Below are 13,357 nucleotides of genomic sequence, written 5' to 3' on the forward strand. Positions count from 1 at the left end.
ACAATAACCAATTTAAGTCAGCAAAAAATTGCTTCTAAACAATACAGAAAAAATGACCACATCAAAATTCAATAATTCTCATTCCTCAATGCTCTACAGAATTAAAAACTACAGCCACTACAATTATATAACCACCACATTGTGGACGCCAACTAACTTAGTTCAATAAAACCCGTACCTCATATCAAATCCCGTCTACATCATTGCCTTCCGTGACTACCTCGACCCCCAGAATTAAAAAACATAACCCCCTAAGTATTAGTAGAGCCTCTAACAGAATTCCACATACTAGAAACAGCAGAAACAAGCTGAGGCCAAACAGCGGCGACACCGCGAAACGCAACAGCAGAAGCAACACCAATGGCGACACTTTCAGGGTACCCAGGTTTAGAATCAAGCTTCATTTCAATAATAGCAAGACGAGTATTAGCAGTATCAAGCTTTCTAGAAGCTTCAGCCATGAACTTATCTTTCTTCCCTCTTCCAGAAGTAACAACCCTAAAAAGCATGTGTTGAAGGTCGTCGATTACTTTAATGGAGGCTTCATTGGAATTCATTCCTTGGGATTCGTAATGGGTAATTAGCTCTTGTGGGGTTGGGAGTTTGAGTTTTTGTTTTTTGCCGGAGTTTGCGGCGGAGTCTTTGGTGGTTGATGGTGGTTGTTGTGGCGGAGATGAGGTTGAGGAATTGAGGGATTGGGGTTGCTCCATTTTTGGAGAATTGGGAGAGAGATAAACCCTAAATTGGATTGAATTGGGGGTTTTGGAATTGGGAGGAGGGAAGAAAATAAATGGGTGTTTTTGAGATAAGATTTTTATTTATTTGTGAAAATAACAAGTTTTTTTTTTTTATTACTTTTTTATAATTTTTATTTACAAGTATATTATTTTTAATGCAGACCTTAACCTAGTCCTTCACACGGTTTTTTTGGTATAGTATTTGCATGTTAGGCACTTGGGAATTGGGATTAAAGGTGAATTTTGGAGTTTTATACCTGTATTTGGTTGATTTAACTATACATATTATAAAGTATACTATCAAACTACATCTCTCTTATATTGGAATGAACTTACTATTCTCCATTACAAGATGGAGTTAAGTATAAAATAAGGGACTCAATTCTTGCAAAATGTGGGGAAAGAGGACTCTATTTATTTTATAGAGGGAAAAGGGACTGGGCTAGAATGGGTTTGGGTTTTCGGTGGGTTCTAATTATATAAGAGAAAGAATTGAGTCCCCTTGGTTAAAGAATTGAGTCACTTTGGTCAACTAAAAAAAAGGAGTATGTTTTTTTTTTTGTTTTGTTTTTTTTTTTTTTTTTGGTAAATATTTTAATTTAATACTAATCAAAAAAAGAGTTCCTTCCTCTTTTTGGAACAATAATAAGGCATAGAATTACAATACTTTGAATGTTTATTTTTTTCATCATCTTCATTACATCCTCGACCTTCTAACTCCACATTTCTCTTTAATTAAAATCATGATCATCTCATAAACTAACTCTGACTCACGTGGACTGTGAACCCACCTGCCACCTTATATAATCACACCCATCCACTTATTTATAGTTTGAGCATATTAGAAATCTCATAAAAGGATGCCTGACTTTCTTAGAAACTCTCCTTAATGACCTTTGGTTGCAATATACACTAGGCTTATCGATAATTTTTTTTAAAAAAAAATAAAAATTAGGGCCCTACAAGCCTTCACTAAAATTACGATGTGTGCTTCTACTACAAATGCAAGACAAATAAGCTACAAACCAAAGAGATGAAGAACTTTAAAAAAATATTGAAAGAATTTTTTTTTTTTTGGATAACAAACATTAAAAAAAATTTCAAGAACAAAGCTTTTGTATTGCTGTTGTATTTTCTTAATTTCAAACAGCTATATTTTCAAAACAATCAGCAGAAATGATTAATGAAGGGATTGAATTTGTCTGGTTTAATCAAGGCAATAATGAGGGGACTTAATTCTTCTTGGGTTAAAGGTGAGTTAACTCACCTGAAAATACCCCATAACATTGGAAATTTAACCCTAGTCCCCTTTTCCTCTATAAAATAAATAGAGTCCCCTTTCCCCACATTTTGCAAGAATTGAGTCCCCTATATTATACTTAACTCTTACAAGATGCATCTTAAATTGTTACTCCATCTCTATATGTGAATAATGTTGAAATAGTGAAAAGATCTAAAATTGTTGCGCCATTTCCATATACGAATTATGTTAAAATAGTGAAAAATTAATACTAGTAAAACATTACGAGTATTTAATAAATTAATATGTAGATATAAATCATCAAAACTTTTAAAAACCAACAAAATGCAATCAAATTCACCTTCTAAAAATAAAAAAAAAAAAAAAATCTCCCATACCCCAGTCTAAGCATTTCATTCGACTCCCAGACCTTTTTAAATGTGATAACTGATAGTTAGGGCCTGTTTCAGAACAATTCAACTCAGCTCAGCTCCGCTCCTACTTTCCTTCTCTTATAAAATATTCATTTCAGTTCAGTTCAGTTCAGTTTAACTCAGTTCAGTCAATGAGAACATGCCCTTAGTTTTCCTCTGTATGACTAAACGAATACTCCGTAATATACTAATCCCTTTGCTAATAATCAAGTGCAGCAATCGAAAACGAGGTTTGTGGACAAATTTCTTTTGGGGGTAACAAATCTCTCCATATAAATCTTTCACCATTGTCCTCGGGCCAACTGTTAATATTTATATTGTCATATACAGAAAAGTATTAATACAAGAGGATATTAGAGATTCTGCCTAAAGAGAGATTTATTCAAAATTAGGAAAAACAAAAAGAATTCCTGTGACTAAGTAACTCCACAAATCATTTTGGCACCCTCTTATCTACATCAAAGGGGGACGAGAAAGGGGTGCTGGTCAGTTAAATCTGCACTTTCGTATCAACAAAGTTACAGGAATACAGGCGCCATAACCAGAGTAATTGTCGCAAGCATTTTAATCAGAACGTGAATTGAAGGCCCAGCCGTGTCTTTAAAAGGGTCTCCGACACTGCAATTAAAATCAAAATTCAAACTTCCATGAGTTCAGCAGCAAAAGAGGACGATTATGTAATGACTAAAATTTCGAGCAAATATAGATAATCTCAAAACATATTGAGCAATCAAGACAAAAATGTTTGGCCTTAGTCAGTCCTGCTACAGAACATTGATCATGAGTAAGACTTATAGCCTGTAAACTTTAGTCTTATTTCTCATACAAACAGATGCACAGCCAATAACATCAACAGGAACAACGATTAAAAAATATATATATAGTGACGCTGAAACAAAAGCTAGCACTTCAATTGAGCTCACCTCTACAGGCCTACAGACAGCAACTACAGTGGCTACTGGCTAGTGACATATTTTCACTCCAAATGGTAGCTCTAAAAGAGTGAAGAAGGAAATATCAGGTTCCCTTCATCCACCCAAGGATTTCTATTTCTCAAATTTGGGGGGTTTCAAGGTTAACTTACCATAGCCATAACTCCACAATTCAGCATCACACTTACATTTTCTGTTAACACCACCATCTTGAACACCACCCAACATCAATTCAACTGCTGCCAGTACTCCTCTAGTACCAACAACTTAGATCCATTGTCCACATCTGTCCCCATACCCACTTCCACAGCCACCTCCACCAACACAGAAGAACAGTACTACCCGTCTACCACCCTTTGCGATTATGACCTCACTTTGAGGGTGCAGGCCATCATGCCAAGGGCTGTGGCTAGGCAGTGATTTACCGAGTGTAATTTCATCTAAGACTTCTATGTTGTCATTTGACGAGAATTGATTCTTTGATGTTTAATTGATCACAGAAAGCAAGAGTAAAAAATTTGTGATCAACACACTGACTTGATCCATCGCACAAGGATTAAGATTGAAGATTAATACACATTAACCTGCATTCTCTTTCTTTGGCTGATCCTCAATATACAGCAAGTTGAAGTATATACTTCTCACTATCCACTCCAATAAACATACAATACATCACTGGGTTGTTACAATTCAACAAAGCTGTCCCATTTAGGTTGTTGCAGGCTATACTAAGCAGGCTTATATGGTGTGCATTCATATAATTTGATCATTCAAACCACGGAATAATGATCACTGAAAGCATCTAAAGAATACAAGGTTGATGATATCCTCATTAAACCTACAATTGATGAAAAGTGCATGCACCAATGTACCGGGACAGGTAATGACAGAACAGAACAGAACACACCAACCAGCAAATCTCATTTATCAGTAAAAAGAAAAATAACTGCAAAAGCTTAGATAGCTTGGTAAAGGAGATTAAAAATAACTTACGTGTCTCCAGTAATGGCCGCTTTGTGACAGTCACTTCCTTTGCCTCCAAGAGCCCCAGTCTCTATATACTTCTTTGCATTATCCCAGGCACCACCAGCAGTATTCAAGAAAAGAGCCATAAGGATGCCAGAAACTGTGGCAAACATCAACATTGCAGCCACAACTTTAGCACCAAGTAATGGGTGTCCAACATAATGTCCTAGTATCCGAAAAACGACACCTGTAACAAACAAACTTATGTCAATAATGATCAGGCAAACTGGAAAATCAGGTATCTAATATTCAAAGCTTACCAGAGAGAAATATAATCATCTATACCACAAGAGTTTCTTCTGTAGACAAAAAATACCAGAACACAAGAACAAAAAACTTACCAACCACTATTGGTGATATAATAGCCAAAGCACCAGGTTTGATCATTTCCTTCAATGAGGCTGACGCTACAATTGCCACACATCGACCATAATCAGGCTTTTCTTGGTAATCCTGCAGTTGAACGACAATCATTAACTGGTACCAGACACATCACCAATCAGACTACAAACATGATGAGATAAATACTTGCCATGATTCCAGGTCTTTCAATAAATTGTCTTCTGACTTCATTTACCACCTCCTGAGCAGTACGACCAACTGCTGAACATGCCCAAGCACTGAAGAGAAAAATAAGCATAGAGCCTAGCAAGCCACCAACAAAAATTTCAGGAACTGCAATGTCAACCTGAAACATACAAAAAAAATTATAAATTTAGGAAGATAAAAACACTACAAGTACATAAGCAAGCCAAGGTGCAAGTTAATACCAACCTCTTTAAACGGTACACGAGCAAAAGAAGCCACCTCATCCATGTAAGCACTAAAAAGAAGAAAAGATGCAAGTGCAGCAGATCCAATAGCAAAACCTTTAGTGGTAGCTTTGGTGGTGTTGCCAACTGCGTCAAGGACATCAGTAATTTCTCGAACACTTTCAGGCTAGAAAGAAGCATATGATAATCAGTTAGCATGAGCTGATACTGCATATAAAATCATCTAGACTCAAAAATACATTGATACCTGTTGGCTCATCTCCACAATTCCACCAGCATTGTCAGCTATTGGCCCAAACATATCCATGGTCAGGACATAAGCTGCTGTACTGAGCATGCCCATTGTGGCCACTGCTGTTCCAAACAATCCACCGGTAGGGTTTCCAGCTTCATCCATCAATCCAGAAGTATGGCCCAACCAGAAAGAAGAAATAATAGCTACACTGATAACAAGAACAGGGAGTGCAGTTGACTCCAGTCCCAAACTGACACCAGCAATTATATTAGTCCCATGTCCTGATGAGCTTGCAAGAGCCAATGTACGTACTGGCTCATACTTATAATCAGTGTAGTACTTGGTGATCCATACAAATACATATGCTGTTATGATTCCGACCAGCCCACACAATGCAAAATTTAACCAAGCTGAAGGTGCCTGCTCTGTGTATAGCAACCAACGCGTTGACTGCAGATAAACAAAGGCATAAAAAGATAATTCAAAAAAAAAAAAAGAACAGTAAATCATTGTTTGGGGAACAGAATTATCAAAACCAATAAGCAGCTTTCTTCTCCCCCCCCCCCGGTTTTCCTAAGGGAAGTAAGTAGATAACGCTCAATCAACAACTATGCCCAAAGAAAACAAAATACAATGCTGGAGTAGATGAATGGATTGGTGGAGAAATTGAAGATTGATCTTACCGCACCAAAGGTCAAAACTGCTAATACTATTGTAACAGAATATCCTTTCTCAAGTATTCTCATTGGATCTTCTGCAGCTAAGCCAGCCTCTCGTGTGCCTCTTATTGAAAAGATACCCACAGTAGATACGACAAGGTCAAAGGAATGAACCACCAAAGGGAACAAGATAAAGCCAGTTGGATCTGTCACCAGAAAATGGGCAGCTAGTCAGACTATAAGATGCGAGAAACTTAATGAGGCAATTTTGTCATTAAGAAGCTCCAAAAAGAGCCTAAAAGTAGCTCTGAAATGAGAGAGAAAGTGATGAAAGTTTGATTTCAAATAGCAAATAATATAAAATATAAATTACAGCTATGAATATATATGTGAGTATGTCTACAAAGATCGGAAATGACGCAACCTACAGGTATACGTATACTTACCTTCAATTTTACAACGCTGTGCCATTGTTCCACCCAATATCATGGCACTTATGATCTCAGCAGCTATACTTTCGAATAGATCTGCACCACGAGCAGCACAATCGCCGACATTGTCTCCAACCTGCAAATGACATCTCAACAGTTTCATCTTTCAAGTTGCCATAACCAAGGAGCCTCAATATGTTTAACAATAAAGCGACTGCAAAGAAATCCAAAAGCAACAAAGTCCACAAGCTGACAACAATAAGCTTGACAAAAACCCCAAACGGAAAATCATGGTAAAGAAAATAGATGGGAAAGAGGGATACTCCTCCTTTGGAAACATAAAGCTGGAGCATTTCCACTTTCCTGGCATACTGATAGATTTTAATTACATCGCTGTTGATTATGCTCTTCTTTTGCCATTGGACACTGGAAGGTCTTTGGTTCTCCAGACTCATGTGCTTGTCAAAAGATTTTATCTTTCTCTTTTGATATTATATTCACTAATGTATAGATGAAGCACATCAGACACAATAATGAAAAGATAAACAAAGAGAGGGGAGCACATAGGTCAGACGTCACTCCCATCAAAAAAGTTTAGCATGTCTACAAAATTCATAAATTAATAATTGGTTTACTTAAATTATCTCACATTAGCAGGACAACTGGCCAAGTACAAATTTCATAGTCCGTCATCAATAATGCACAAAGTATTTAATCACAAGATTTGCACCTTTAGAGAATACACAATTTGTAAAGTGAGGAGAGAGAGAGAGAAAATTAAAAAAGAGGACCCGTCTAATGAAGAGAGAGAAAGGGAGAATCATTGGAAATAAAGTAATGTTGCAATTATTTTACAACTCCCTTGTAGGATTGCAATTAAAAAAGAACGGAGGAAGTATATGAGAAACTACAAAACTATAAGCTAAACTTCTAAAAATAAATTACCAGGTCAGCAATGACAGCAGGATTACGAGGATCATCTTCAGGTATTCCCTGCTCAACTTTTCCAACAAGGTCAGCTCCAACATCAGCTGCTTTCGTGTATATACCACCACCCAATTGTGCAAAGAGAGCAACAAACGAAGCTCCAAAGCCGTAACCAACAAGTAGAAGAGGCACTGGAATAATGAAATTACGGAGGATCAATCCTCATGCCAACTTTAGCATAATATACAGGAATCAATTACGCAGAAGATGAAATATAACCTACAGTGACAAGGAAAAGCATATCTTCTGTGTAAAATGCAAGGAACATGGATGAACAATACATGATCACATACCCACTTGTCAAACTGCATTAGCTACCAAACCCAAAAATGAACTAGTACCTAAGTGACTGGTGTGGACATTCAACAATTCAGCACAAGATTACATTTATGTCTCACTTTCCATCCTTCAAGCAGAGGCAAATTATAAACATACCACATCACAATAACAATAAAAACATTAAACCATCTTTTATAGTCAAGAAGATCTTTGATCCCTTTATCCTAAAAGAAGTGGTCAAAATGAAGCAAGTAGTCAACAGCTCTTTAGTGGTCTAACAACACATCATTCATGCTCAAATATACGAAGATAAATACAAGAAAAATATGAGGAAAAAGAAATAAGAATGCTTACAATCTGTGACTTTCATGGAACCATGTGAATCCACCCCCAACCATACATAGAAAGCAGCATAGAGAATGGCAACGCCAAGTACAGCCATGCCTACGACAATAATGGCTGAGAAACCACCAGCACGAACAGCTATCTGAAAGTATTGTCCCATTTCATTATATTTACATGCATATATAGATATACTATAGGATAAAAAAAAGTCACACACAACCACCAACCTGTAAGGCTTCTCTGGCAGACCGTCTTGCTGCACTTGAAACACGGACATTTGCACGAACAGACACCCACATCCCAACATATCCAGCTACACCTGAGCACAAAGCTCCCAGCAAAAAAGAAATAACAGTAATAAAAGCAGATGAGACCCTGCACCAGAACACAGAAAGAAAATGATCAAATGTTAAGCACAAACCAAAGGCTTAAAGTCTTTAATTTTAGTGCTGGTTTGGCTGAATACAGGACATAGAATTCCTAGGAAGTTTCATTCACTTGTAATAGCATTTCCTAGGAAATCCATAGTTTTGCTTGGTTGATCATAGGAAATTTTAACTTCCCACAACCATTTCCACTTACCTAGGGAACCCAAGCAAGTAAATTTCTCCAATCTGTGGGAAGAGCTTCATAGGAAGTTCAAATTCCCATGTTTTTCCAACCAAACAACACCATCTTCTTCCACTTCCTATGAAGTTTCAATTTCCGAGTTTTCTTTTGCCAGCCAAACAAGCACCGTAATACCAAAAAGAAATTAGATAATACCTCCCAATGCCAGCAGCTTCTTGCTGTGGAGTTCTATCCCGCAACAAATATATACTGAGAATTACTAGGGCGAGCAGTACAGCCATTTTGGAGATGGTCCCATACTGGGTCCTAAAAAAGCCTTCAGCTCCATCACGTATAGCATATGATATCTAACAAGAGACAAAATATCATATTAAGAGGCAGTCAAATTATCTTTATATCACTGTGATCAAGCAGCGGAGAACTGAACAGTATGAAATACTACGCAACTTTCACAAAATTAGGGCACTTCCTCTCAGACTCATGTTCAAAGCAATGAAAAAGTAATAGAAGAGCCAATGGAGTCCTTACACAGTCAAATTATTTAGTTTATTCTTTTCTGCTACCCAAGTTACCCACAAAACATAATTTGAAGAAGAAAACTTAGCTTCACTGCTCTACTCACAAAATAGCAGTCATTGGTGACCCCATTTCCCCCACTCAACAGTTCAGATATTTACTGATGTCCTTGAATTCATATTCCTCCATTTTTTAATTGCACCATTTGCCTCTTTGAGAAGTCGTATATTAGTTGTGCCATTTCCATGTATGATATGCTATATTCACTTTTTGTTTGTGTAAACACACCAATAACCCTGACTAACCTTGCAAATATTTGAAAACAACCATTGTTACCCCCACCCTAACTACCCTTGCAAATATTTGAAAACAACCATTGTTACCCCACCTTTTCTCTCTCTCATTTGTTTGTATCACATGGGCAATATTGGCTTTCCTTGCCTTCTCTTTTTCTTAAATTCTGGTGCCCTTACCAAAAGGTTCGATTAAAAAAAAAAAAAAAAAAAAAAAAAGGAGGAAGTATAAGCCTTTGATATTACACAATCAAGCAGGAGGAATTAGAAAACCCCTGGTGTACTCCTTTTTAAATTGAGAGTAACCCATTAATGACAAAAAATGACATAAACAGAAATTACCATACCAACAATCTGTACAACGAGGGAGGATAAACAACAAATGCACTGGAAGTGTACAAAATGAATACATGTGAGAGATATCAACAATATACTATGAATGTACCTGGACCATCTCTGGAGGTCCCTCATCCTTTGCCAGAACCCACTTTGTGAGATATGTTGCCACAATGAAGCTGATGATGCAGATGGAAAATACAAAAACAATAATTGGAGAAGTACTAGCTCCAATATAGAAGATAACTCCGAAGGTCAGAAGCATAAGAATATAAAGAACGCGAGTGTTTAACCCCATAATGAGTTGGAGAACCTGCAAATGTAGATATTTACACTGTCTGTAAATTGAATATTGAATATTCACTTAAATAAGGCATCAAGGGTGGCAGATAAATTCATAAGAGAACAGGGATACTGACACACAGTAATATAAAATAAACAATCACTGGAAGTTAGATTACCAAGTTCCTGTGAACATTCTACACTGCAAAACTCCATACAGTCATCCACCCAGAATGTTTCTGTTTCTCCACTGTCCAAACCTTTATATCAGATTAACCTTTCCCTAATAGCCTATTTAGTTTATTTCACAGTTTGCAATTTTTTTAAAGAGAGGTATAATGTAACACCAGAAGCTTGTACACCGTCAATATTTCACAAATGTACACTGAAAAGGGAAAAGTATTTATCCCTTGCATCAAGCTCAAAACTAGTAGCCTTTGCTTGTCTTTCAAAAAAAAAAAAAAAAAAAAAAAAAAAAAAAAAAAAAAAAAAAAAAAAAAAAAATCAACAGTGGGGATAAGTTCTGTAACAACCTTGTACACATTGATCTTGCTATAGTACAAGCTCATTTTATGCTAAAGCCAATTATGTTTTACAACTTACAAGTGTTTTTTTAATACTAGGAAAAGAATATTATACATGCAAATATGTTATACATCCCCATCTGTAAAATGTGTTATATTATGGTCTTGTATTCATCCACTTACTCATACGCGACTACGCAAATACATATGATATGGAGTAATTACATTTGCTTTCATTAAAAGTTCCTAGTTATATATCCCCAATAATACCAGTAAAGGGTGATTAAGTCTCACCTGCAGATCTCTATAATATTCAATTATCCACAGGCAAAAAAAAAAAAAAAATCAAACAATAAATTTCATAAATATGTACAAGCAAGATTGTACTTGACACTTATAGAGTTACAGGTCATGCAAAGCTTTCTATATCTGTGCTAGAAATACAATAATTTTGTCCACCTACTATTCTTTGGCTTTTGGATTATAAAGCAATATACTTAAATTAAATAGCTCATTAAACTAATTAAGTTAGTTATTTATTGTAAGATTGCAGGCATTATTATATATTGGATCAACCATACAACTAGAAAAAACCTGTCACTGTTTTAGTTACGTATGATCATCCCTGGACAGAAGTCTCTTTAAGTGTTGGGTTAATGATAATGACTTGAAGTACACTCCGGTAAATTCGAATGCCAAAAGCATACTCACAGAAGATATTAAAATGGAGAACCAAAATAATTACTCATACAATAGTACATACTTGTAATAAAGTCTCAATGCATTATTACCCGAACAGCAACAACAAAGCCTAAGTCCCAAAACAAAATGGTGCTACACGCTACAAAGGTCTGCCAATGATGTTAACATCAAAACCAAAAGCACAATCATGCCTCGGCCCTAGGGCACAATATTGTACTCTATATTTCCCAAATGTCATTCTCATCTGAGGTTTCACCATCATTCCGATCATATTACAGTGGTTTCACATAATGAGTCTATGTAAGCAGTTTTCTAGTTCTCCCTTCTGTCCTTTCTCTCTAATTGAAAAACCATAAACATATATTTACAAGAGCTCAAATATCAGTAAGTCTTAGACTCCCTACCCTGTAATCTATCAGTTCTCACTTTCCTCAACATTCCATACTCAAATAAACTCGACTTTTCCAAAACCTGCAAAAGGTAATGCCGTAAACATCCAGAAAAAGTATCACAACCATTAATATATAACCCACAAAAACACAGTATAACATTTGAGAAACATCGGCTCAGTGTTTTCATGACCGTAAAATTGTTGTCTTTTCTTAGCAAAAGATAATCAAAAGGTTAGTCAACCCTAAAACTGATATTTTTCCCCCCAATAAGTACCAAACAAACAAGCTAAACTGACATATCAAAACATCTCCGCCCAACAAACTTGCCAAGCTAGGGAAAAAAAAGTCTTACCAAAGGGGTGTAAGGTTTGGATCGCATGTCGGGGAAAGTGCGGGCCCGGTCTTGGTAAGACCCCATAGAACCACTCTCCATATCATCCATCATGATGGAATGAGTAGAATTTACCCTCCTGGCCACAGGAAACGAACTGAACTCGCCACTTTGGGGGAACTCACCCCCTGAACTTGGTCGCTGTATCTTGAAACGCTTTTTATCACACCCCTGAGCTCCTCCCAGAGAGTCTGATAACAACGGACTTCACCTCTCTCAAATACAAATCTCCAAAACAACCTGCTTACGAAACCTTAGCAAATCCTCCGGTCCAGCTTCTTCTCACTTACAAGCAGGTATTCTAACTTCAAACAAGAATTCCACTCTTTTTTTTCTCGACCGACACTTCTGTGCATATAAATCACTCAAATAAATTTAATAAGTCCACTACACTAACAATCATATGAGCATTGCCCTTTCTCTTAGAAAAACAATCTACATTATCATTTGTACACAAAAATTAGCTTATATAGCTCATATATAGTCAATCACACTAAAAAAAATCAAATATTCTACCCCAAAATTACATGAAAAACTTTCCTTCAATTATAATTTATCACTTTAATGGAATTATTTTTTAAAAAAATCGTTTTCCACATACTATTTTCGGATCCATTGCGAACCAAAATACGAACTACGCTTCACAAAATTAGCACATTACGAACACTAATTCACATGAGAATTCAAAAAATCAAACCTCATAAACAACAATCCCAATCAACAACATAGCCCTAGAAATTCGATTATAGCACCAAAAATTCCGCAAAAAAATCAAAATAATCTCAAACAATCAAATCAACAAACAAAATCACAAATCAAAATTCAAACATTTCACAAATGCGAATCGATCAATGATCAAACCAATCAAATGCTAAAAACAACAAAAGAGATCCAAAATTGATCAAAAACAATGAAATTAAAACTTACAATAAGATGAAGATTGAAATGTGAGATGAGATCTTAGGATAATGTTGAAGCTTTCTTCAGCTATTATCAATGGCTCTTGTGTGGGTCACTTCTGCAACTCCAGGACGAAGAAGAGAAAAGAGGAGAGAGAAAATGCGAGTGAGAAAAGGGGGAATTTTTGGTGTCTGATAAGTCTGTGAGCGTAGAATTTGTCTTTTTTCTTTCTAAAAAACGTAGGATTTTTTCAGTTTTAATTTTTTTTTCCCGTTTGCCGTATTGTACGGAGTAATACTCTTCTTAAAATAGTGTTAACATTTGACTTTGTGTAATTAAATGGTTTATGAATTAATAAATTATGAAGCATGCA

At 36.2% G+C, this 13,357-nt stretch overlaps 2 protein-coding genes across 2 annotated transcripts; both read right to left on the reverse strand.

The window, feature by feature from the left end:
- Positions 1-53: 53 nt before the first annotated feature.
- Positions 54-738, reverse strand: LOC145618155 (uncharacterized). The gene has a single exon (XM_081672946.1). The coding sequence runs from the start codon at positions 708-710 to the stop codon at positions 252-254; it is 459 nt and encodes a 152-aa protein (XP_081529072.1). The 5' UTR covers positions 711-738; the 3' UTR covers positions 54-251.
- A 1,903-nt stretch (positions 739-2,641) lies between these two features.
- Positions 2,642-13,181, reverse strand: LOC145617312 (pyrophosphate-energized membrane proton pump 3). Its single transcript, XM_081672004.1, has 15 exons — positions 13,012-13,181; positions 12,046-12,432; positions 9,903-10,106; positions 8,844-8,995; positions 8,306-8,453; positions 8,088-8,220; positions 7,413-7,585; positions 6,483-6,603; positions 6,061-6,242; positions 5,390-5,827; positions 5,144-5,308; positions 4,902-5,057; positions 4,711-4,822; positions 4,337-4,556; positions 2,642-3,029 (listed from the first exon to the last, which is right to left on the reverse strand). The coding sequence occupies exons 2-15, from the start codon at positions 12,136-12,138 to the stop codon at positions 2,930-2,932; spliced, it is 2,397 nt and encodes a 798-aa protein (XP_081528130.1). The 5' UTR covers positions 12,139-12,432; positions 13,012-13,181; the 3' UTR covers positions 2,642-2,929.
- Positions 13,182-13,357: the final 176 nt, after the last annotated feature.

Source organism: Chenopodium album, chromosome 26, assembly GCF_948465745.1.
Source record: "Chenopodium album chromosome 26, dcCheAlbu1.1, whole genome shotgun sequence".
NCBI lineage: Eukaryota > Viridiplantae > Streptophyta > Magnoliopsida > Caryophyllales > Amaranthaceae > Chenopodium > Chenopodium album.

Excerpts from the sequence above, each read along its gene's own strand:
- LOC145618155 (XM_081672946.1), bottom strand. The coding sequence starts at position 710 with ATGGAGCAACCCCAATCCCTCAATTCCTCAACCTCATCTCCGCCACAA.
- LOC145617312 (XM_081672004.1), bottom strand. The coding sequence starts at position 12,138 with ATGATGGATGATATGGAGAGTGGTTCTATGGGGTCTTACCAAGACCGG. Across the intron at positions 5,828-6,060 it reads CAGTTTTGACCTTTGGTGCG|TCAACGCGTTGGTTGCTATA; the intron begins GTAAGATCAATC and ends GTTTATCTGCAG. Across the intron at positions 4,557-4,710 it reads TATATCACCAATAGTGGTTG|GTGTCGTTTTTCGGATACTA; the intron begins GTAAGTTTTTTG and ends TGTTTGTTACAG.